This window comes from Phascolarctos cinereus, unplaced genomic scaffold, assembly GCF_003287225.1.
Source record: "Phascolarctos cinereus isolate Bilbo 61053 unplaced genomic scaffold, phaCin_HiC Scaffold_7;HRSCAF=346, whole genome shotgun sequence".
Lineage (NCBI taxonomy): Eukaryota > Metazoa > Chordata > Mammalia > Diprotodontia > Phascolarctidae > Phascolarctos > Phascolarctos cinereus.
Window position 1 is genome coordinate 21,118,476 of NW_027556180.1, and position 24,268 is coordinate 21,142,743.

Sequence of the window (24,268 nt, forward strand, 5' to 3'; positions counted from 1 at the left end):
CAGCAGGGTGGATGGCCAGCATAGGATGAGAAACATCATCTGGGCCAGTTAGACCAAGACGGCGTAGCAGCTTCAGCGGCTGGCAGCACAGTCCCAGAGTGGAGAGTGGATTAAGTCACCCAGAACATGAGTATTAATTGTGCAAAGTGCCCTATTTAGCCCCAGTTGACCTCCAGAAAGACATTTGATATTTATATAGCATTTTTAAATTTCACCTCATGAATTCCTTACTCAGAGTACAAGAACCATGTTCGTCGTACAAATGAGGAAAGACTCAAAGCATGACTGGTCTTCATAGAGCTCCCTGAAAGGGAATGTCAGAGCCAGGACTACAGCGCCATCTCCTGGTCATTAAGTTCATTGTTCTCTCCAAGACAATCCGTTGGCTCAGCATTATCATTGTTAATCACTGGTATTTATAGAGAGCTTCAAAGGTTTGCCAATCACTTTATGTTAGCATCTTGTTTTAACCCCACGACAACTCTGGGAGGCAAGTGCTATTATGATCTCCATTTTACAGATGAGGAAACTGAGGCAGAAAGAGGTTAAGTCAGGGGTTGCACCACTAGTAGGTATCTGTCTTCTATTTGTTGCTACATACCTGCCTAAGAGCTCAGCTTTCTCAAGCTACTGCATTTACTGGGGTAATAATAAAAATACCTTGCAATTTGCATGGGGCTTACTGGTTTACCCACGTTTTGATGTCTTGCATGGGTATGGCAGGGATGTACAACCATCTCTCTGTAAAAATATGTAAGCAGGATACACTTTTAGCTTCAATCTGCATCACTAACACATTAAGTGTAGACAACAAAACAATAAATCGAGCCCTGATTTTTAGGGTTTACAGGTAAAGTGAAAATGCTCACACTGAAAATGTAATGATTGGCTCTCTAAGCCACTTTGAGCTGGCTCCAGCATACCCGTTGGGTACGGTGAAGATATATACAATTATTCCCCATTTTGGGGCGGGGGGTTAGGCAATGGGGTTAAATGATTTGCCCAGGGTCACACAGCTAGTAAGTGTTATGTGTCTGAGGCTGGATTTGAACTCAGGTCCTCCTGAATCCAGGGCCGGTGCTCTATCCACTGCATTGTTCCCCATTTTGAAGAGGTGGAAAGAAGCTCAAGTTAATTGGCAAAGCAGCTGTAGCAGGTTTTGCAACATGTCTTGTCTCTGTAGCAATATGAGGAGCCCCAAGGACTGCCACAGGGGAAACTGAGTGTGTGGGACCTCCAAAAAGTGGATTGGATTGCAGCCTGGATTGGAGCTTCTGAAAGGGCTGAGAGTTAGAGCGGGATTCTGCCTATGGGAGGACAACATGAGAGGGGCTTCTGTCCCCTTTCCTGTTCCGTTCTGTCCATGTGGCCAGAAATGGAGAAATGGCCAACCCCACTGGAGCCCCCCGCTGCTTGGTGCTCAAAGTTCCTGCCACATGATTGTTGGGGTTGCCATGAAGGAGCCACCAGGAATCCTGGATTGCTGTGAAAGTGATGGTGGCCGATTTCCAGAGATAGGGCCGATGTGTGGGTGATGCAAGATGGCCAGTCTGGTCCAAGGCCAGGCTGAGTGGAACCCGATCGGGGCTGAGACTGGGCAGGCAGCGAACGCAGCACTTCTCCCATGCCCTCTCTGCTTTCGAAGCTGTTCTGGTGAGTTCCAGGTGTGAAGTCCCCTTCCTTATTATTTCTCCCAGTGACTGGCAGGGAGAAGACTTGTGGGGGGAGGGAGCTAACTGGGCAAAGCCACTTGAGTTTTATTTTGCCACAGTTCCATTCATGGTTATTTACTGTATCTAAATAAGTCATGTGGCAACTGAAAAGTCCATCATCTAGGGCGTATAAATAAGGTTAGTCGACAAAAGAACGAGAGATTTCTGAAACGTAGTTGGGTGCGGACAATGGAGATAAGAGATTTTCTTATTTTAGTCAATTTGGAACGTAAACTAGGCCATGAGAGCTCGCTGGGTAGATTGGATAGAGAGCTGGAAGCCCTGGGTTCCAACCCCAGGCTCGGTGGTATGACCCTGGCCAAGTCACTCAACTCTTCAGTGATTGAAGTTGTAGAGGAGGTACAACCCATATTTGTAGAGAGAGCTTTCTCACTCAGGAGTTCCCAATACCAGTGAAATCATGGGTCCAGCCCCCATCCCTATTATAGACCCTATTCCTAGATCTGTATTGAGCCTGGAGGTGTAACTGAAGGGCCAGGAGCCTTAGGCTATGGGAGGCTCACATCCCACCCCGAACCCCCGTGGTGAGCAATGGGGAGAGTCACTGTGTGTGTGTCCTGGATGACTTCTGGCAGGGAGGAGATCGCCATCTAGTGACAAAATCATGTATTCAGGGCAGGAAGCCAGGAAGTGTGAGCCTCGCCCGCATCAGTAGAGCCCAAGTCTTCTGACTCTTAATCTTCTCAGCTGCGGGTTGTAAAGTTGACCCCGACACTTTCTGAGTTTAAGGAGAAAACATTTCACCACCGTCCCTTCATGTTCTGGGAATCACAGAATAGATGTTTCTCCAATTGTTTTGACGTGTTTTAAAGACCTTAATCCCACTGAATCAAATAGAAATCCTTTCTCTTTAACAGATTCTCAGCCAGGTTTGGTAGCCCACACCTGTAGTCCCCCTGCCTCTGCCGGGCCGATGCTGGTGGATCTCTTGAGCTCAGGGGTTGTGCACTGCGGTGAGCTAACGTGATTGGGTGTATTCACTAAGTCGGGCACCAAGGTGGTGGACCCTAGGAAGTGCAAGTGGGGATGCTGCCTAAGGGGGAGTTAGACCAACCCACGTCAGAAGAATGGGGCAGGGGAAGCTCTCATGCTGAGCCCCTGAGCGGTCACTGCCCTTCCAGTCTGGGGAGATTAGTCTCCAGCAAACAAAAAGTCACACGATTCCCACTGTACTCTCAATGATACGTTTAGCTTGTTATGGAGCAGTATACTACGACAGCCTGAAATTTCAATTCACTAGCTGTTTCTGATAAGAATCAAATTCTCAACCACTGAAGGATGAAGCCAGGAAGGTGAGCTGAAGATGCGCCCATCCCATGAGAACGTGAACACTGATGGTGCCTAATGTGTGCATGCGCCATGCTAACTTCTTTGGAAAGCAGAAAGTGATGGTATGGTAAAGTATGGTCAATGATGTTGAAAAGCTTTATGATCTAACTGGGGAGAGAAGTGTATTTGATTCAATTCACAGGCTCTGAAGAAGGGCCTACTATGGACATGGCCCTGGACCAGGGGCTGGAGATTCATTGATGAAATAAGACAGCTTCTGCCCCCCAAGGCAGTTATAATCCAATATGAAATGAGTGGAAACAATACCTGGCAATGCCGATTGCCCAGTCCTCCTGAGGGTACCCATTTGAGAAATCACAGGATTGGTCACCTGAGCTTTGCTGTCATCTCTCCAAATGGCTCCCAGCTGCAGAGGAGGCAGGGGCAGCGAGGAGCCAAAAGCCAAAAAAGACCTAGGCTGCGCATGGAAGATCATAATGTCATTGGACAGACAACCAGAAAGTTGAGTTTGTTCAGCTATCAGCCAAAGCACAAAATGGGGGAAGGAAGCGTGGCAAAGGTGCCACCTCATGGAGGGTGTCTCGGACGGTGAAAGCGCTATTCCCATCGACAGGGTGGTACCGCAGGTGCTCCCGTTTGCTGGCGACATCCTACCTCAAGTTGCTACAGGGCCTTCTTAGGAAGAGCCACAGCTTCTCAAAAGAAGTGCCTGCTCTCTGACTCAACATGCTTTCCCTCCTTTGCAGACTTGATCCTGTGGTCCCCCACTTAACCAGTTCAGCTGCACCCTGTTCTCTGTTTCCCTTCCATCCTGTGCCTCCTTCTCCCACTTCTTTCTCTGCTCCTGCCTTGCCAATTCCCAGTCTTGGAATACTCCCATTACCCTTTTCCATGCCAACTCATATGTTTGCTGAACACCTTTGGTTCACTACAAGTTTGTGGCCTGACTGAAACTGGGCCCTCTCTGGTATGTGGCAATCCTTATATTAGCCTCCTTATCATACTTCTCACACATATGTCTTATTGAACATATTTCATACATATGCTATATATTATAAATATATAATAAATATACTATTTATATATTTATATAAATATATTATATATTATAAATATAAATATATTATATGTTATAAATATAAATATTATGGATATAGTATAAATATAGTATGTATACCATACACACACACACATACATACATACATACACACACACACATACATTATATAGGGTATCCCAATAGTCTCGGTGTAGTTTTAAGTTTTAATGGCTTAATAGCTTAGATTTTCAGGACACCCTGTATATCTCTATCTCAGTCTCAATCTCTTATCTTTGTCTCAGTCTTTATCTCTATCTATATATCTGTATATAGATGTTGACCTTCCTGCAGCTTTCTAACCCCATAGAGCATGTCGCCCTCCTGGATATGCTCTTCTCCCTTGGCTTCCATGATGCCACCCTTTCCTTATTGCTCTCCTAAATGTCTGACGGTTCCTTTGCCCGTGTCTGTATTGATTCATCATCAGCCTCCATAAGAACCAAGTGTGGGTAGACATAGATATATGTACACTCATCATACATATGTGTACATATGTGTGTGTACATGCACAACTGATCCCTCAGTGTGTGTGTGTGTGCATGCACAACTGATCCCTCAGTGTGTGTGTGTGTGTGTGTACATGCACAACTGATCCCTCAGTGTGTGTGTGTGTGTGTGTGCACATGCACAACCGATCCCTCAGTGTGTGTGTGTGTACATGCACAACTGATCCCTCAGTGTGTGTGTGTGTGCGCATGCACAACCGATCCCTCAGTGTGTGTGTGTGTGTGTACATGCACAACTGATCCCTCAGTGTGTGTGTGTACATGCACAACTGATCCCTCAGTGTGTGTGTACATGCACAACTGATCCCTCAGTGTGTGTGTGTGTACATGCACAACTGATCCCTCAGTGTGTGTGTATACATGCACAACTGATCCCTCAGTGTGTGTGTGTGTATATGTGCACAACTGATCCCTCAGTGTGTGTGTGTGTGTACATGCACAACTGATCCCTCAGTGTGTGTGTGTGTACCTGTACAACTGATCCCTCAGCGTGTGTGTACATGCACAACTGATCCCTCAGTGTGTATGTGTATCATGCACAACTGATCCCTCAGTGTGTGTGTGTGTGTGTGCGCATGCACAACCGATCCCTCAGTGTGTGTGTGTGTACATGCACAACTGATCCCTCAGTGTGTGTGTGTACATGCACAACTGATCCCTCAGTGTGTGTGTGTGTACATGCACAACTGATCCCTCAGTGTGTGTGTGTGTACATGCACAACTGATCCCTCAGCATGTGTGTGTGTGTACCTGTACAACTGATCCCTCAGTGTGTGTGTGTGTACCTGTACAACTGATCCCTCAGCGTGTGTGTACATGCACAACTGATCCCTCAGTGTGTATGTGTATCATGCACAACTGATCCCTCAGTGTGTGTGTGTATCATGCACAACTGATCCCTCAGTTAATAGTCTTTTTCTCTCTCCAGACTGCTTCATATCTAATCTTTACACGTGTTGTCTCTCCCGCTGACAGGTAAGCTCCCTGCCCCCTTCCCCATCTTTACGTTCCATTTGCCTGATCCCCTACGCTCAACAAGAGTGCAACACACCGGCTGACTCGACGTATTTCTCAGTTGGGATTGTAAAAATTTAAATCATACTTTAATGCCATTCTACTCACTTGGTATTCCTAAATTTTTCAAAAGTGAAAATAAAATTAGAAAGAGAAAAGACTTTTGCGAGAAAATCCAATCTGGGACCACTGGTTTAAAATAACTTATTTGAGTGACAGCTTCGGTGAGGAAGGGAGTACTGGAAATGAAGTTAAAACTAATTTCCTCATTTGAAAAGGAAGATCTTTTATTGAAAAATAAACAAACAAGAAAAGAACTAGACAATAAAGCCTGGCATTACTTATGGGTTTTTGCTCCTGGGTGCATATTTTTTCATAGCGTTGATGGCTCGAGATCACATCGATGAGTTCCAAGTGACCAGCTTGCAGGCATAATGTGATCTCTCAGCTCAGTCTGTGGCAGGAGTGGTCCATCACTACCATAAACACGTGATGCAAAAGGCATGTTAAAAACAAAGGTCAGAACTCAGAGAATTTGCATTATAACCTGGAGGCATAAAAATACAGGAAGTTTTAAAAATTCCCAGGGAACTAGAAAAGGACTGACCATTATTTTAACAATGACAGAGATTATAATGTGATGATGCTTTGATTTTTTTTTTTGTGAGGCAATCAGGGTTAAGTGACTTGCCGAGCGTCACACAGCTAGTAAGTGTCAAGTGTCAGGCTGGATCTGAACTCAGGTCCTCCTGACTTCAAGGCTGGAGCTCTATGGATTGCACCATCTAGCTGCCAGACCAGTTTCAACAATTCATCTCAGATTCTACACAATGAAGGCAAAGTGAAAGGGCCTGTAAAATGAATACAGCTTCCTAGGATGCTCTTCCTTGGGTGTGCCATTGTTAGGAGATGACAAGTCAGGTAAAAATGAGGATGAGAAGAATTCCTGTGACCACCCAAAAGATGCTCACGTTACTGCAGGACCCACTTAGGACTGGCATCCCATGAAGTCTTTATCTCCTTTGCCTTTCTTGTCAGCTAGACTTTGTGCATTGGTGTGGGAAGATCTGAGGCTAAGGGTTCTATTTTTGTTTCCTTTCTTGGATTTCACCTTGTGTGAATTACTGAGCCTTTATACTGCTGTTCTTTGTATGGCATAAGTACTGTCCATGGCATCTACTTGTTGGATGTGTGAGACCTTTTGTCCCTTCTCCTTCCCCTTCAGATGGCCAAGGGAGAGAGAAGCAAGGAGAGACAGAGACATGAAGGTTATCCTCATAGGGAGGTTGGTGAGGAGCCAATAAAGGAAAGAAGGAAGGAACTGTCAGACATTTAGGAGAGCAATCAGGAGAGGGCGGCATCATGGAAGCCAAGGGAAAAGAGAGTATCCAGGAAGGGTGGAGTGCTTTGTAGGGTTAGAAAGCTGCAGGAAGGTCAAGAAGAAGTACTGAGAGAAGGCTCTTGACTTTAGCAGTTATGAAATCATCTGTCCACTTTGCAGAGGTTTTTATTGAGTCATAGGGTCAGAAGCTGGACTGCAAGGAGCCTAGAAGGAAATGGGATCCCCCACTGATAAACAGCCAAAGGAGATGAATATGTAGAAATCCAAACTCTTAACATGCAGATGAGCAAGGCTCCAAATCACTAGTAATTAGAGGAATGTGAATTAAAGCCACTGGGAGGCTCCACCTCCCACACATCAGATTAGCAAAGTTGACCAAAAAATAGAGAATGAGGTATAAATGTTGGAGGGGCTGTTGGAAAACAGGCATATTAGTGTACTTTAGTTGGAGCTGTGAATCGGTCCGGCCATTTTGGAACTATGCCCCCCAAATTACTAAACTCTGCATATCCTTGATACCACTAGTAGTACTCAAAGAAATCAAAGAAAGAGTTTAAAAACACATATGTACAAAAATATTTCAAGTGGCAATTTTTTTTTGTAAAAAAATAAAAAAAACCCCTGGAAACTCAAAGGGTATCCATCAATTAGAGAAGGGCTAAACAAATTAGGGTACACGAACATATTTCCACATTGGTCATGAATAGGAGAAAATGTGTCTCATTCTGAATTCTGAATCCCTCACCTCTCGATCAGGAGCTGGGCAGTATATTTCATCATTAGTCCTCCAGAAGACTCGGTTGGTCATTATGCCGATAAGGGTTCAGCATAATAATATTCCATCCCCTTTATATGCTAGAACTTGTTCCTACACTTCCCAGTTTATGAGGATTCCCTCAGATTCCCATCCTTTGAGTTCTCAAAGAGAGTTATTAGTATTTTGTATATCCTTAGGGTTTGTTTTGCTAACGGCTAATCCTTCCCCTAACATACCTTTCCTCTAATTCCCCCTGCCCCTTTCTCAACTTTCCCTCCTATTTCCTGTTGAATGAAATGAATTTTTGTACCCAACCCTGTGTGTGTGTGTGTATGTGTGTTTATTCTTTCTTTTGACCAGTTCAGGTGAGAGTGAGGTTCAAGTGTCAATCTCTCCCCTCCCCTCCTCTTTGTATAAATATCTACTTGTGATATAGATATGTTGGGGTGTTCAGGGAGGACCGGCACTGCTGGCGTGAGGGCTGCTGAGCCCTTTCCAGGGCTGCTCATCCATCTTTGGTGGCCACCTAGCACCCACCTCTCACCTGTAGCTCCAAGAAGCTTTAGCATGTGCAATGGCCCATGCTGGGAAAGGCTGGGAAAACCATTTTGGCAGATGAGCTAAAATAAACAGGTTCAGGGTAACTGATGGACCTCAAACCTGCCAGTGAGTTGGGAGGGGGGGTGTCTACCCCAGGCGTGTGAAGACTTCCCAAGTGGAATAGGTGGATGTGAACAATTTGTTCTAATAGGCCATGAAAGCAGTGGAAGTAAGTGCTATGTATGGAGTGCTTAGAGCTTGGTTAGACATTGAAGATGTCAAGGTCATCCATTGCATCCTGAGCCATCACCAGTTGTCTTGACTTTTGTCTTGCCACTGGACTTCGAAGGGTCTGGAAGGGAGAGGGAGGCTGACCACTTTGTGCAACTCTGCCTCATTCAGTTTATGCAGGAATCAAAAGATATCACCGGAGCAGAACCAGGAGAACATTGTACACAGTAACAGCAACATTGTGCAATGATCAGCTTTTGAGAGACTTAGCTCTTCTTAGCAATTCAATGATTTAAGACAATTCCAAAGGACTCATGATGGAAAATGCTATCTGTATCCAGAGAAATAACTATGGAGTCTGAATATAGATCAAAGCATATTATTTTCTCTCTCTCTCTCTTTTTTTCTTTCTTGTGGTTTTTCCCTTTTGTTCTGATTCCTTCTTTTACAACATGACTCATGTGGAAATATGTTTAAAAAAAGACATCACCCACACCATTTACCATTTTTACCTACCTCAAAGACCTGTGGCAATGGATAAGTGATGAAGCAGCAGGTGCGGATACACTGGGAGCAGTAGTCACAACCCGGCACACAGGCACCCCAGGGCATAGGATCATCTTCTCATTAGACTGAAGCAGCAGTGGAATTCAGTAGCCCCTTGGGTGTCTGAGCAGCCTTTTTTTAAGGATGACACTGCTCACCTCCTGGCATGAGGGAGGTGCTAGAAAAGAATTACTTACTTGACCCAACCCTGGCCTGCTTACTGCAGCAGGTGGGGATCCCACCCTACAGTCAAAACACAAAAAGATGTACAAAAGCTTTTGCCAAGATGATTCCACTCACCATTGACATGGAATGTGTGCGTGCCTATAGACAACACAAAATCCAGTAGACCTGAAAGTTGAACAGCCCTTGTTGCAAGAGAAAGCAGCAGGTATCACATCCAAATAGCAGCTCTGAGGGAAACAAGGCTGGCAAACGAAAGCCAGCTCACCCAAATTAAAGCTGGATACACCTTCTGGAGTGGTCGCCATGAAGCTACCATAGGTTTCACAATCAAAACTAATCTAGTCAATAAGCTTGTATGCCTCCCAAAAGGAGTGAATGACAGGCTCATGACAAGAAAGCGCCATGCCACCATCATCAGTGCATATACTTCCATCATGAAGAACTCTGATGAGGTCAAAGGAAAATTTTATGAAGAGCTGGAGACCCTCATGATCAATATGCTAAAAGAAGACAAGCTTATGGTCTCAATACTGAAGACTCGTGTATCTTCTCATCACCAACACTGTCTTCCATTTACCTAAATCCGATAAAATTTTGTGGGTGCACTCTCGGAGCAAACACTGGCATTTAATAGACTGTCTGGGGCAGCTAGGTGGCTCAGTTGATTGAGCATCAGCCCTGAAGTCAGGAGGACCTGAGTTCAAATCCGGCCTCAGACCAAACACTTAACACATACTAGCTGTATGACCCTGGGCAAGTCACTTAACCCCAATTGCCTTAAAAAAAAAATAGACTGTCACTGTAAGAACCGACAGGGTGTGAAACTGATGAAGGCGAGGTGTGGCACAGAGTGCTGGACTGATCGTAGACTTATCCTCTCTAAGCTAGATATTCACATTCAATAAAAGCTGTGGCTTCAAGGCAAGAAGGCTACCAGAAGACTTAAACAAGGTTAAGTCACTTGCCCAAAGTCAGGAAAGTTAAGGGAAATTATCTCATATAATCAAGGTGCACAAGGAGATATCTATGCAAACAAGGAGAGGGGTAGAGGGGAATCTGAACTGGTCAAAAGAAGGAAGGGTATACATACAGACAAAGTTGAGTACACAAATCCATTTCACTCAACAGGTGAAGAGGAGTGAAAAGGGAAAAGTTGGTGGGGGTGGGGGGCTGGGAATTACAAGGTAGATTAAGAGAGGGATTGGTCCTAAACAAAATATACTCTAAAGATATACAAAAATATTTGTGAGGTGGCAAAGGATGAGAATTTGAGGGGGTGCCCATAAATTGGGGAGTGGTTCAACTTGTTATGGTACATAAATATGATGGAATATTATTGTGCTGAGCTCTTATCGGGATTTCCAGAGCACTAAGAATGAAACATGTTGCCCAACTCCTGATAGAGAGGTGAGGGGCTTGAAATGCAGAATTAGAGAAATATATTTTTGGACATAGTAATTGTGGAAATTTGTTTTGATTGACTATATACTTTTGTAAATTTTTTTTTTTGTATTCTCAGTGTGGTATTAGAATGGGAGAATGAGAAGGTGCATTTTGACTAATTAAAAAAATAAGAACAAAAACAAACTTCTGAAGGGCATGAGTGGTGGTGTTTTTCTTCTTGGTATCCCTGGTTCTGAGAAGAACACTAGGCAGGATGTAGGACTCTAACGACTGTCTCATCAGCTTGATTTGAATTACTGATGTGCCTCTGCACCTTGCTATTGTCTCCTCCGTTGCTCATCAATCACCAGCTCCTTGTATTGGTATTGGACATGGTCATCACCTATGGCCATGCTCCGGCTCCTTATCTCTTCCCTTCCAGTCATACTGGACTGCTTATTCACTGTGGTTTGGTTTAGTCCTCCTGTCTCTCCCCTCTTTTTCTTTGCTCATATTGCTTCCTGTATCTAAATTGGATTCTGGCCCAGAGCCTCCAATTGTTGAGATCCCTTCTTTCCTTCACGGCCCAGCTCAGGTGCATCATTCTCCATCAAGTCATCCATAATCCCCCAGTTTCTACCTCTCCGAACTTCTCATATAACTCCCAGATCTACCATTTGTTGCCTGTGTGCCCTTGGGCAAATCACTCCACCAGATCACCAGAGTTGAAGTAGATGATGAGTAAGGTCCCTTCTGCTTCCGCATCCTAGGGTTTGTTCTTTATGCTTCCTTTTGGGCCCTTAGCACGTTCTGTCTACTTGTGCACTTCATAAAGAGGAAGGAGGAAGGTCACCAAGATCCCACTCCTCTCCGTGGTTATGGGCAGTCACCTTTGAAGCATCTGTTTGAAAAGGAACTGAATTAATTTGGCCTGTAAGACAAGAATCGGAGTCCATGTTCAACAGAAGCGTCTCTTGAGTACAGTGGCCCTTTAGGGGCCCACCCTGCAGGCTGTAGAAACTGGCCCGTTGGCTCTCTGTCCGTGGCCTGGTTGGTGCCATTTTAACCAGATAAACAGCACCGGCATCAGAAGGGAAATGGTTGGTTGTCCTTCTTGGCCTTTCCAAGACTCATCGAAGTAGCTAAGACCCTTCTAGTAAATTTAGGTTTTCTGTGTACTTGTCACCTCTGGAGATGATAACTACAAATACAAATAGCTTTTGGTTGCGTGTGTGTGTGTGTGTGTGTGTGTGTGTGTGTGTGTGTGTGTGTGCATGTAGGCCCACGGGTAATAAGCTTCCTCCACGTGTGCCTACATTAATGTTAATGTTGAATGGCGCTTCCTACTCTTTGATTTTGGCAAAGCTGATTGACCTGTTAAAGGGGAGGTTGTGAATATTCACTGGACAAAGACCCTGAGCTCAGGACCAATTAGGCCATGTGTTTCCTACAGGTGGCGGCTATTGTGTAGAATCTGTGCATGCAATTTACAGGTGTGAAATATAATCCTTATGAAAACAAATCCCTCTTTTATTTGACTATAATAGTTCAGAGAGAGGCCAGACACAGGTGGTTATTTGGATCTATTTGCAGGATGGTACATTATTGGGTAGACGATGACGATGATAATGATAACTATTACCAGAGTTCACATTTATATGATTGATCTGATATGTAATTATATCAGATTAATATATAGATTATCTGATAATCTCATATTCTTCCAGGATTGCAAAGAACTTTATATTATTGTCTTGTTTGATCCTCACAATAATCAGAGAGGTAAGTGCTATTCTTATCCCCATTTTACAGATGAGAAAATTGAGGCTCAGAGACATTGAATGCTTTGCTCAGGGTTACACAGCTCGTAAGCATCTGAGGTGGGACTTGAACCCAGATCTTAGCTACTTTCTACAAGAAGACAGCTTGGTTGAATGATATTAGCGTTGTAGGTGGGCAAAGGAGAAATGAACTTAAATTTTTGTTTGAATCTTATTTTTTCCTGTCTCAAGCATCTTAAATTTTTAAAATTCTAAACATTTCAGACACCAAATAAAATGAATCTTTCCATCTGCAAAGTAGAGCAGATGAAGATTGTAAATGAAAGGTCAAGTGTAATGCTCTTTTCTCAGTCCTCAACCTTGAGCTCTCTGATGCCTTGGACACTGTTGACCACCCTCTTTTCCTTGACATTCTCTCCTCTCTAGGCTTTTGGACCCTTCACTCGCCTGCTTCTCTTCCTATGTGACTGACTCTTCTTTCTCAGTATCACCTTCGCTGGATCTTCCTCCAGGAAGATCCGCTAACTGGGAGTGGCTCCCAAGGTTCTGTCCTGGGCTCTCTTGTCTTCACACTCTGCACTATTTCACCTGGTGATCTCATCTACTTTCATGGGCTCGATTACCATTTCTATCAGATCCATTTTTCCAGCCCTAACCCCTCTCTTCATGTGTACCACCAACTGCCTATTGCACGTCTTGAACTGCATGTCCCATAGCCATCTCAGGCTCAACATATCAGAAAGCAGAACTCGTCATCTTTCTTCCCAAACCTTCTTTTTTCAAACTTTGCTTTCACTGTCTAGGGAACCACCATCCTCTCCATCTTCCAGGCTTGCAACCTCAGGGTTGTTCTTGACTCTTCACCGGTACTCACTCCACATGTCCAAACTGTTGCTAAATCTTCTACCTTCATCACATCTTGGCGGTTCAGTAGACAGAGCGCTAGACCTGAATCAGGAAGATATGAGTTCAAATTTGACCTCAGATACTTACTAGCCATGTAACTTTGGGAAGGTCACTTGACCTCTGCCTCAATTTCCCCATCTGTAAAAAGGGATTAATTATAGCACCTAGCTCACAGGATTGTTGTGAAGATGAAATGAAGTATTTGTAAAGCATTTTGTCAATGTTAAAGTGCTGCATAAATGCTATTATTATTTTGTTATCATCTCCTATATCACCTTCCCTCCACTCATATAGCCACCACCTTAGTATGCATTGCCTCACCCCTGAACTAATGGTTGGTTTACTTGCCTCAGGTGTGTCCCCACTCTACTTAGCTGCCAGTGCAGGTAGGACCATGTCACTCCCTTACTATAAATTCCCATAGCTCCCTATAACCTCCAGGATTAGATATAAAATCTCCTTACTTGGCTTTTCAAGTCTTCACAAAGTGGGCCCTTGTTATCTTTTCAGAATCCTTACCCTTTGGTTTTCTCCACATACTCTAAGACCTTGTGATTCAAGATGCTTCGTCACAGGGGTTGCCTATGCCTGGAATCTTTGCTCTTTCCACTTCCAAGCTTCCTTCAAGACTCAGCTTGAATTTTGTTTCCTGGTCCTCCCACTTGAGGGACTGTGTCTCCTTGGAGATTACCTTTCTTATATTTCCCCATCATTTTCATCAAGCTGATGTTTGTGAGTATTTTGACCAAAATTCAGAAAGCTACCCACTCTTTTTCTGCTCCAGTTACCAACTGTGTGTTGGCCTAACTTTCGATCTATGTCATGAACGCCAACCAAGAGTAGTCTCTCCAGGCTGTCCAAGGCTCTTCTCTTCTCCCACTTGATTGATCTAATCAGCATCCATAGGTTCAATGATCTCTATGAAGATGCTTCCCAGATCTGTAGTGACTATATCTAGTGCTTTAAGTTGGTATAAATTCATGCCTTTCATTTAAAATTCATCACTGTACATTTCATGATGACAGAGACCATGTCTTATTTCAACTGTATAGGGTCCCCAGCACCTGGGACAGTAGGCAACATATTTGTTGAATGGGTAAGTGAATGGATGGATACAAAAGGAGAGTGTTCCTGGGAAATGCATCTTTGACTGGGAGGAAGAAAGCCTATCTTATGTTTGTGATGAAGGATTATGAGATGTACAAGGGCTGGTGACTAGCTTCTAAATGAGAGATGAATGGTGGTAGGAAGTGGGTATTCACATTTATATTCTCATTATTATTATCGCTTTATTGAATACCACAGGGTACCCCTTTTCTGGTGTTGTGGGATTTACAGTTTTGCTTTGAAATAGTCTTTGCCCTCAAGGAACTTACAATCTAGTGGGGAATTTAAGAATGGATAAACAGATATGACACATGTCAAGGACAGTGCATTGACAACATAGTCTGCGTACTATAAATACAAACATATTATAAACCACCAAGTGGAGGATTAGGAAAGGGCTTTGGGAAGAGGGGGAAGAGTGGCAGGTTGCGTCAGTTTGGGTGAAGGCATCCCAAAGAGATCAACATCCATAATAACAGAGATGCAGAATGAAGGGGGAATGAAGACAAGGCGGTGTGACAAGATGGTGCCAAGGAGTTTGTCTGAGACCATCACGATCCCTTTTGCCCTGTGCTGTAACTATTTCCGTGAAGCAACAGAAGACATCAAGACCACTCCTCCAACATTATGGGTGGTGCAGTGGTATTGAACTCTGATAGAAATGGGGCCACTAATCCCTACACATATATAATTTCAAAACGTTATTAGGCTTTTATTGTAATCTGGCCATCCTTGGGCCCAAAGGAGGTATATTTTGAGACTTCTGGGGTGGTGGGCAGAGGCCTGGACTTGGAGTCTGAAGGGGCCAGATTTAAATGCTGCTTCTGATACCTGATAGCTGTTTGAGCCTGGTTATATATTCCTTAACCTCTTTTTTAGTTTTCTCATTGGCAAAATGGGGATAAAAATGCTTCCAGTGCCCCCTCCTCATAGGAGTCATTGGGGGGCTCTCATGAGAGGCCTGTAGTCTGCAAGTATGAGCTCTATTTATTTGGGTTGAAAGAAGTCTTGTTTGGGGGGGCAGCTAGGTGGCTTAGTAAATAGAGCACTGGCCCTGAAGTCAGGAGGATCTGAGTTCAAATTCGACCTCAGACCAAACACTTGACACTTACTAGTTGTGTGCCCCATGGCAAGTCACTTAACACCAATTGCCAAAAAAAAAAAAAAGAGTCATTTTCTACAGCCCCACTATTAACCATTTGAAAGTGGTCTGGGATCATATCTGTGGAGCTGGAAGGAATCCTGGAGACTTGTTTTGCATACAAAGAAACTAGAGATTTATTCAAAGTCATATTAAATACAAGCCAGGATTTGAACCTCGGTCCTCAGATGCAAATTCAGCTCACTTTCCAATGAGCTACATCCAGAGGACGATTCAACAAAACAGATGTTAGGCGCAAGGTGCTGTGCTAGTCAATGCGGATTTGTGGGCAAGAATGAAATCCTCTGTCCTCAGGGGCTTCCACATACTGAAGGAATGAGATGAGCAGATAATCTAAGGAGAAGGACCCACAGGGGTAGAGAGCAACTAAGGGGAGGCTTCATGGAAGCTGCAGCCCCTGAACTGTGAAGATAAGGGGGGAGGAGGAAAGGTAGGCAGAGGTGCAGGGGAGATATGAGCAAGGCTATTAAGGTAGGGGGGAGCCAGACTGCAAAGGGCCTTCAATGCCAAGCTGAGGAATGCTTGCTCCTGGTTTTTGAGGGACCACCAAAGGCTTCCAAGCAGAGGAATGACTGTGCCTCAACAAGAGTAATGACATGGAGATTGGGTTATGGATGGGACATTCTAGCAGGGTGATCAGTGAAGCTCTCACAGTTGTCCAAACCAGAGCATGTAGTCAGCGAGAACCTGAGTGGTTTGTGTTTCATGAGAAGGAACTGGGTTGAAGAGAGGGCATGAGGTTAAACAGGACTTGGTAACTGGTGAGGGGCGATGTCAAGAATGACTCTGAGTTTATGAACCTGAGTAATTGAGTGGACTTCATGCCTTCAACTAAAATAAGAAATCTATAAACGGTGGGGAGACGATCAATTCTATTTTGGATGTGTGGCATTTCAGATGTCTTCAGGACATCCCAGGTGGGCAGGTGGCCAAGAGGCAGCTGGTACAGCAGAACACTAGATTTGCAGCCAGGGGCTCCAAGGTTCAAACTCTTGGTCAAGTCCTTAACCTTTCAGGGGCACCGCCTAAGGCTGTTTCCAGGCCCAAACTTAACCATTCTCTTTGCAACGAGCTAAGAGACATTAAGGCCACTCGCAGATTCCCAGCAGTTAAAAGGAGAAATAAGCCCAATCAATTGTTGGGTAGTGCCATGATAGAAGTTTAGATCAAGCTGGAAGTTCTCAGAGTTCTGGTTAAACTTCACACTGACATCCACTGGGAACCACTGGAGCACTGGAGGCAGATTCTGTGATATGACAGGTGTTCGGACATCCAACGGGCAGGGGAAGTTTGCAGCAGGAACGAGCTGTCAGGGAGGTGCTCCCAAGAGGTTTCAGTAACCTAGCTGGTGAATTCACCACGGTTAGAAAGATGAACATAACAGAATTTTGTAGTGTAATGGATGGCCAGAGTGAGAAACCAGCTTCGTCATCCCAACTGTGAGGCCACTTCCTTGTCTATAATATAATAATAATAAAACTGGAGAGTTCCTGTGACTTCTTAAATGTTCAACTCCACTAATTTAACCACAAGAGGATAGAAACATTGAGGATATGACTGAGGTAAGGAGACTTCTGGACCATGAGACAAACTTATTTTGAGAGTACACTGCAGAGTGGACAGAGAGAATTGGGAAGGGGGAGAAGAGGAACTGGAGAATTCCCCAGGGAATATTTAAAAAGAATAAAGGCAGAATCTGAAATATCAGTTGTATTCATTAACTAAGTCCCAGCTTCTTTATCTCAGTTTCCCCATCTTTAAAAAAGGCCTAATAAGCACCTATAATACCTTCATGGGCCATTTGAAGCTCAAATGAGCTAATGGATATAGAGGCTTTTGCAAACCTCAAATCACTATGTATCTATCAGTTATCAGATAGCCTGGAGCTCAAAGTCAAGTGTGAGACAAAATGATCTTAGGTAATGATCTGTGAGTAAAAAACTATAAATGGTTTACTTGAAAAATGTAGAGACTGAATAGGTCATAGGGAAACCAGAATGCTCTGGTTGGTGAGGGGAATTCAGGGTAGCCTTTTTTGTTTGTTTGTTTTAAGACCCCAGGTGACCAGAGCATACTGGAAAGAAAAAAAAGAACCCAGGAAGCAAAGGTGAGTAAGAGATGGAGAGGCCAGGACTACAGGCCAGAACTCACCCAAGTTAGAAGGGGCAGGATCCCCAGGAAAACAGTTTGGAGTTACAAAAAATGGGGAGCTTGCAGAGCACCCCAACAACTTTCCAACAAGAAAAGCCTTGAAAAATGAGATCCATTTCTTCTTGTTCTAAGAGTTAGTAAGGCAGCCAGGGAAACCAGAAGGGAGCAAGTGAGGAGCTAAGTAGTTTCTACAAGTCATGTTGACCAACCCAGGAGAGCTCTCCAGAGGGAAGTGAGTCAGATAGAGGGGCTCTATAGCATTTCTTGTATTCCCTCAAGTAAACCAAATGTCCTCATGCAGACATGCTGATTTGAACCCAGTACTATCTCATCATGCCACCAGCTACAATCCCCACTGTACCTTGTGGAACTGGGACATTCCTTAGAGTCTAGATCCCATACTCAAAACAGCTTTTGTTAACAGAGGATCCGGATACTCCTACTCAACAGCTGAAGAAGCACCCAGAAGAGCCCTACATTCAGTAGCCAGGAGGAAATCACCCCGTGCTTTAAAAATCTTGGCAGAGAAAAAACCCTAGATTTGTCTGTCCACCTCCAACTTCATTAATGGTGCTTGGCAGAGGCCACTGGACCTTATTAGTTGATTGCAAGATGTTCCTGCAACACTGAGGTGCTATCGATCTCTACAGTGTAGCAACAGCTTCCTGTACTACTTAAAATGAGTAAAAATACTAAGAAATAACACACATATTACCAGTGGGGTCACATTTCAAGAACTTTATTGTCAAGAGAAAAATAGATCCCTCACATTTTGAGTTTTTCAATGAAATCCATTACTTCTATAGGTAGAAGGCTAATCCAGTGTCTAGCAATTCCTGGTTTAGTTGGGGATCATACATCATCACCATGGTTTGCTAAGGGTAGAAACCAATCTATCTTTCCAGGAATTTTCCTGATTGATGTGGGTTCAGGGAAGATGAAAAAGACTTTAGAAAAAGCAAGGTTGGCTGGCCTAGCTCCACATATACTTGGTCATTGTAGTCCTGCCCAAATCCTCTCCCTCCTATACAGAGGACAGGCCACAGCTTCATTCTTTTTTTTTTTTTTGTTAGGCAATTGGGGTTAAGTGACTTTCCAAAGGGACACATAGCTAGTAAGTGTCAAGTGTTTGGTCTGAAGCCGGATTTGAACTCAAAGTCCTCCTGACTTCAGGGCCGATGCTCTATCCACTGCACCACCTAGCTGCCCCTCCATAGCTCCATTCTTAAGCTGAGCAAACGAAGCATCAACTTTCAGCAGGGCCCAAACTGTGACAATTCAGAATGAATATTCATTTTATTTGTAGAGGATGCTAGCTTGGAGTCTTGGCCCTATCATCATTTAGTTTGTCTTCCATTACCAAATGGGACACATTAAATCACAACACTAAAGAAAATGACATGGTAATTCAAGGAATCTATTTTTATCACCCTTCCAAAAATGGTGGCATTAAAATGAAGTAGAAGCATCCCTTAGATTAATATTCCAAAAATAAACATATTTCTGCTAAGCTGAGATTAGCATGATATCTTTCATACTTTAAGGGACAAGAAACAAATCAGAGGAGACATTTCTTAATCCATCTGGGATAGCACGATCCTAGTTAGCAGTCTAGACCCAATTCTGCCATTAATTAATGGTCACTCTTCTAGGTCTAGTTTCTTCATTCACAAACTCAGCTTTTTCCAGGCTAAAATTGATGCCTTACTTTCCCTCTCACCTCTCCCCTCTTCTCCCCGCCGCCCCACCGTGGGGAAGATAGCAGGAGGGGCAGGCTAAGGAGAGATCATGGTATTACTCAGAAGGACGAACAAGGCTGGCCTACCTCCATTACTGTTTTAATGCAAATTCACGCCTATAACTAAGATGTGAACTGGAGCCACAACTGTACTTTCTGTAGTTCAAGGAAAACCCGAGTGGCAGTAACCAGTTTCCCTTACCCTAAATCTACATTTAACAAATGGAAAAGAGTCTTCAATCCCTGGTTTCCTTCTGAGCTGGGTGAAATGTACTCATTCTAACATGATACCCAAGGAAGAGTCAGTGGCAATCTCTTAAAAATTTAGCTAGGAACCAGCCATTTATTTTTCACCTCTCCAACCCCTCCTTGGTCCCCCGTCCCGCCCCCCCCCCCACAACCAAGAAGGTAAATTCTAATGTAGAGTTTTGCACATACTCTAACTTAGCATTTTTACTGGGGACCAGGGTGAAGGGAGAGAAGAAAATTATGAAGAATATTCTTAGTTTTGCTTATCCATTTCTCCTTCACTGAGAAATAATGAAGTCCTATTTTGGGTGAGCCCACTTCCTGGATCATTGGCCAACATTTAAGTATTTAACTGTGTTTAAATACAAAAATGATCAGTTAACTATTAACTGATGTTGAGAGAAAATAAACTTGAAAGAGAATACAGACATTGATCTCCTATTAGGAGTGGGAGAAAAAGCATTCAAAACCATGGGTCCAAGGAGAAATATGTCTGAAGTATGAAATAGCCCTTATTTTTAAAGAGATGTTGCGTGCTTCCATAACAAAATTTAAGCACTTAGTTCTCTAGTTTTATCTTTAAGTCATATTTACCAAAGGAAGAAAAAAAATGGGGGAAAAAAAGGGCTTATGGCTTGATGAAATTATTTAAGGCATTTAGCCTATTTCTATGTAAACATCCATTACCAAATGTGATGTTTAAATTCTATTTTTGTACAAAACCCATCATCCAAGTGATACTGACATATACCACTGCTGTCAGGGTATGGTTCTAAATAGAGTTGAAGCCATTCTTAAGATCATTCTCAGGGGAAAAGTTATTTGAAAGGGGAGAGAGTACGTAGGTTTTTATGTGCAAATTCAATGGCTAATAATATTGTCACATAATGAAGAAATGAAATTGTACAACTAAGCTGACAAAAAGTTAATCTCCTGTATTCTTTTTTGGTTTTGAGGCAGGTCAAAAGCCCAAGAGGTAAGAAGGTGAGCAGACGTTAATAAGCTGAATCCTTATGTTGTCATGTCCTATTAATAGAAAGTCCCTTCCCCCCCGCGCACACATACACACACACACACACACCACACCCCATGTAAAACATTGCTTTAAGTTTTAATGTTTATTTCCCCAAGACAGCCTAGCCTGCACTCTACTTGGATAAATTTTACAAGCTAGTTTTCTGCTGCTTCTAGTTTTAAACTTTAACCATGTTCTGATGACAAGGAATGCTGCAAAAATACTCTAGTCCAACAAAGAGTTATGATCACAAAATAATCTTTATCCATTCTACAGTGTTTCAGAATTACCAGTTGATTTTTAAACACAAAGTAGATAACGATGCTAATGGTGGCTAATCTGGTATGTTTCTTATAGCAAACCGCTGTTCATGCAACACGTGTGCTCGAAGGGGAAGGCACAGGGTTTCCTACAATGAGCCACCTTATAAAGAGTTCTCCTTTTTGTACAAATTTATTTGTGTCACATTTAATTTAGTGTGCAGAACCTCAAAACTGAGGTATTATTCCAATTTATAAAAACCACTTGCATGCCTTTTATGCAAGTTTTAGAAATACAAAGTTTTCTCCCTAAAGTGGCTCAAAATAGATTGTTCATGGCTGCCTACATCTAAGATAAAAAGATTCTAAAACAATTGAACAGATTAGGCATATTATTAAAGGTGTTCAAACCATTACTTGATTTGTACATCTATTCACACCTCGTCATCGATCTTTATTCGGCAGTACATATGCACCAAATTCCATTTTAGAAGTTTCCATATCATTTTCATAGAAAACAAAGTTTGAAAGCAAGTAACATTTAAACACAGCACGGGATTCTACCACAACTGAAAACTTTTTTCTTTTTCTTCTTTACAGGACTCAACAAAATCTAAAACTGAACTAGGCTGTAGATTATTACCACATGCAAAGAGCTTCATGTTATCTTTGAAAATGAAAAGGATGGCTTGAGAAAGCACATTTTACTGTTTCTTACTATTATGGCAACTTGTGTACTGCAACACAGTCTATTTGGAGGGAAATTTTGATTTTTCATGCAAAAGTCTACACAAATTAGTTTTGATGATATGGAAAGCTTTTCATAACATCAAACATTCATCTGGTGCAAATGCACAGGGACTCCTTCCTGAAAAGTTATCTGACTCAACAAGCAACTAATAAAGCCATACTAGATAAAGTAATTAGGGGAGAAAAAAATGAAAAGAAAAAGAAAAAGAACAAACAGAAAGGAAAGGGAAAAAAAAAAGGTCCAAGAGAAAGGGAAAGGAAACCCAGGCTGCAGAAGTAAACCAAAGTCTGCTGCTAAACCGGTCTTTTATTTCCATGTCCAGTGTACGCCAACACTTAGGGTCTCCCCCTGATGATTCCCAGGTTTGTCCCCAGCCCCTGAAGGTGAATCAAGCTCGCACGCATCCCCATACAGCACCACAACCACACTCTCGCACACGCGCCCCTCCACAACCGGGGTCTGTTCCCCGAGGGAGGAGCCCTGGGTCTGAAAGATGAGCCGGGCTCCCCACCACGGAGGTCAGAGCCTGCTCAATGTCTTCCATTCACACAGGGCTGAAGTCACAGCAAGCCCGGGGCTCTCTCTCCTCGGCTTGGACGGCACCCTGTTCTCATTAATGCTCACAAGGCTGAAGATGGTGGTTCTGCACCCCTGTTGCTCTAGCTCTAGTCCATGTTCCTTCTCAGGCCCAGCACGCCAGTGACCTGAGCCCTTTTCTTTTGAACGACCTAAATAAGCATTCGTGTGAAGTTTTTCATTACATTTTGCCACTCACTCTCACTCGCACCCACTCGCCATCTTGACTTCATTTGGGCTTTCTGTGATTCCAAATGAAATCTTCACGTTCTCTTTCCCCGATTTAATGCAGCAGCAGATCCCATGAGCCAAGCTTGATGGATCAAACCTTTTTATATATATATATATATGTATATATATCAGTGCTGCATTGTACCCAACACTTCCACAACATCTTTCTAAAACTGGAACCCTTCCGTCGGTACATTGGCAGAGGAATTGAAACCAAATGTTCCCCCTTGTATTGCTTCTGGAACAAGGTTAGGGTCTTCATCAATCTGGAAAAGGGGGGGGGGCAGGGAGGAGAGAAAAGAAAAAAAAAGGTTAAGGCTAGACATCTTAAATGCAAATCTTACATAATTTCAGAAGATTTTACATGAAAATGATTCCCCTTTAAAGATATTCTATGGCACTTAAAAAAATCTAAGAATGCAGATAATCTAGCTCAGTGGTTGTCGCACAGCAGTGAGCTAAGAATGGTTTTTACATTTTAAAATACAATAAAACTTTACTTGAAAACGTAAAAACCATTCTCAGTTCACTGGGCATTACAAAAACAAGGCCTGGTAGAGTTAGTGTATTGAACCCTGATCTATTATGATCTAATTGTCACAACATTTAATGTTTCTTCCCACTATTGTTATACTTTATATTATAAATCAAATACTAGTTTTATTATTAGTCTGAATCTATTTCTGGAATATTTATTCCTCTGATCAAAATTTCTGTTTTTAAATCAATACCATCTTTAAAATATTGGCATTCTTATCATTTTTTTTTCCAGGTGAATTTAATTACCTTTAATTCCATGAAATTCTTCCCCTGGGGATTTTAATTGGTCCTGCATGTTTATCTGTATCTTGACAATTTTTACAACTATAAAACTTCGAAAAAGCTGATGCTTCATTTTCTCTTGATATAACAGAATTCTAAGTATTTTTTTTCCGCTAATGCAATGCATCCCATTGATGCATTTACTCCTCTTAACAGTCATGCTAAGGTTTTATTTAGCATTTCCATGCTTATGTTCATAAGTAACACAGGGCTGTACTTTTGGTATTTTATTTCCCCTATTTACCTCATAAAACTTCTCAATGTTTTTGAAGACTGTACACTCTATACTGAGTGCCTTATGATACTTTGGAAGGACAATGCCAAGAGGTCAGATCTATAGCCTTTTATATTACTAAAGTAATTTTCTTCTAATTGGAATTTTGTGGGTAAAGGTGATAAGAGATTTTTGTCCAGATAGTGGTTTTCTTGGTGTAGGGAATAGAACTCCCAGTGAGACAACTCTCTTCTACTAATGGTAATCTCCAACTGCCCCTGGTCTTAGTGTCTTGGGCACTTAGTAACTTGGCCAAGGTCACAAGTAATCTGGATCAGAGATAAGACTTGAACCCACATCTTCTTAATGCTGAAGCTACATCTTAATCTAATCTGCCAAACTGCCTCTTGAAGTTTAGATATATAGTAAACAATTTCAACTACTGAATAATATTTGACAATATGGTAGCTATAAGTATTGATTATGGGATGTGAATTATTTTTGAAGGAAGACTCACAGATTCACGAATGTAACTGTGGCAAAATGGTTACTCTTAATTAGATGAAATGACTGCAGCACAAGCCATCTTATGTTTTGAAGCTTTGTTTGCTATTTGAACTGCATGTTAGATTTTTGTGTATGAAGATTACAAGACTAGAGCCATAAAGGAAAACATC

General features: G+C 42.7%; 1 protein-coding gene across 1 annotated transcript in view; it reads right to left on the reverse strand.

Annotated features, from left to right (window-relative positions):
* Window positions 1–18,458: 18,458 nt before the first annotated feature.
* The window catches only part of KPNA4 (karyopherin subunit alpha 4), a 59,936-nt gene continuing 54,126 nt past the window's right edge, over window positions 18,459–24,268 (reverse strand). Inside the window, exon 17 of the mRNA XM_020988834.2 lies at window positions 18,459–22,821. Within this exon, the coding sequence (XP_020844493.1) occupies window positions 22,723–22,821 (99 nt within the window). The 3' untranslated portion in view covers window positions 18,459–22,722. The remainder of the gene's footprint in view (window positions 22,822–24,268) is intronic.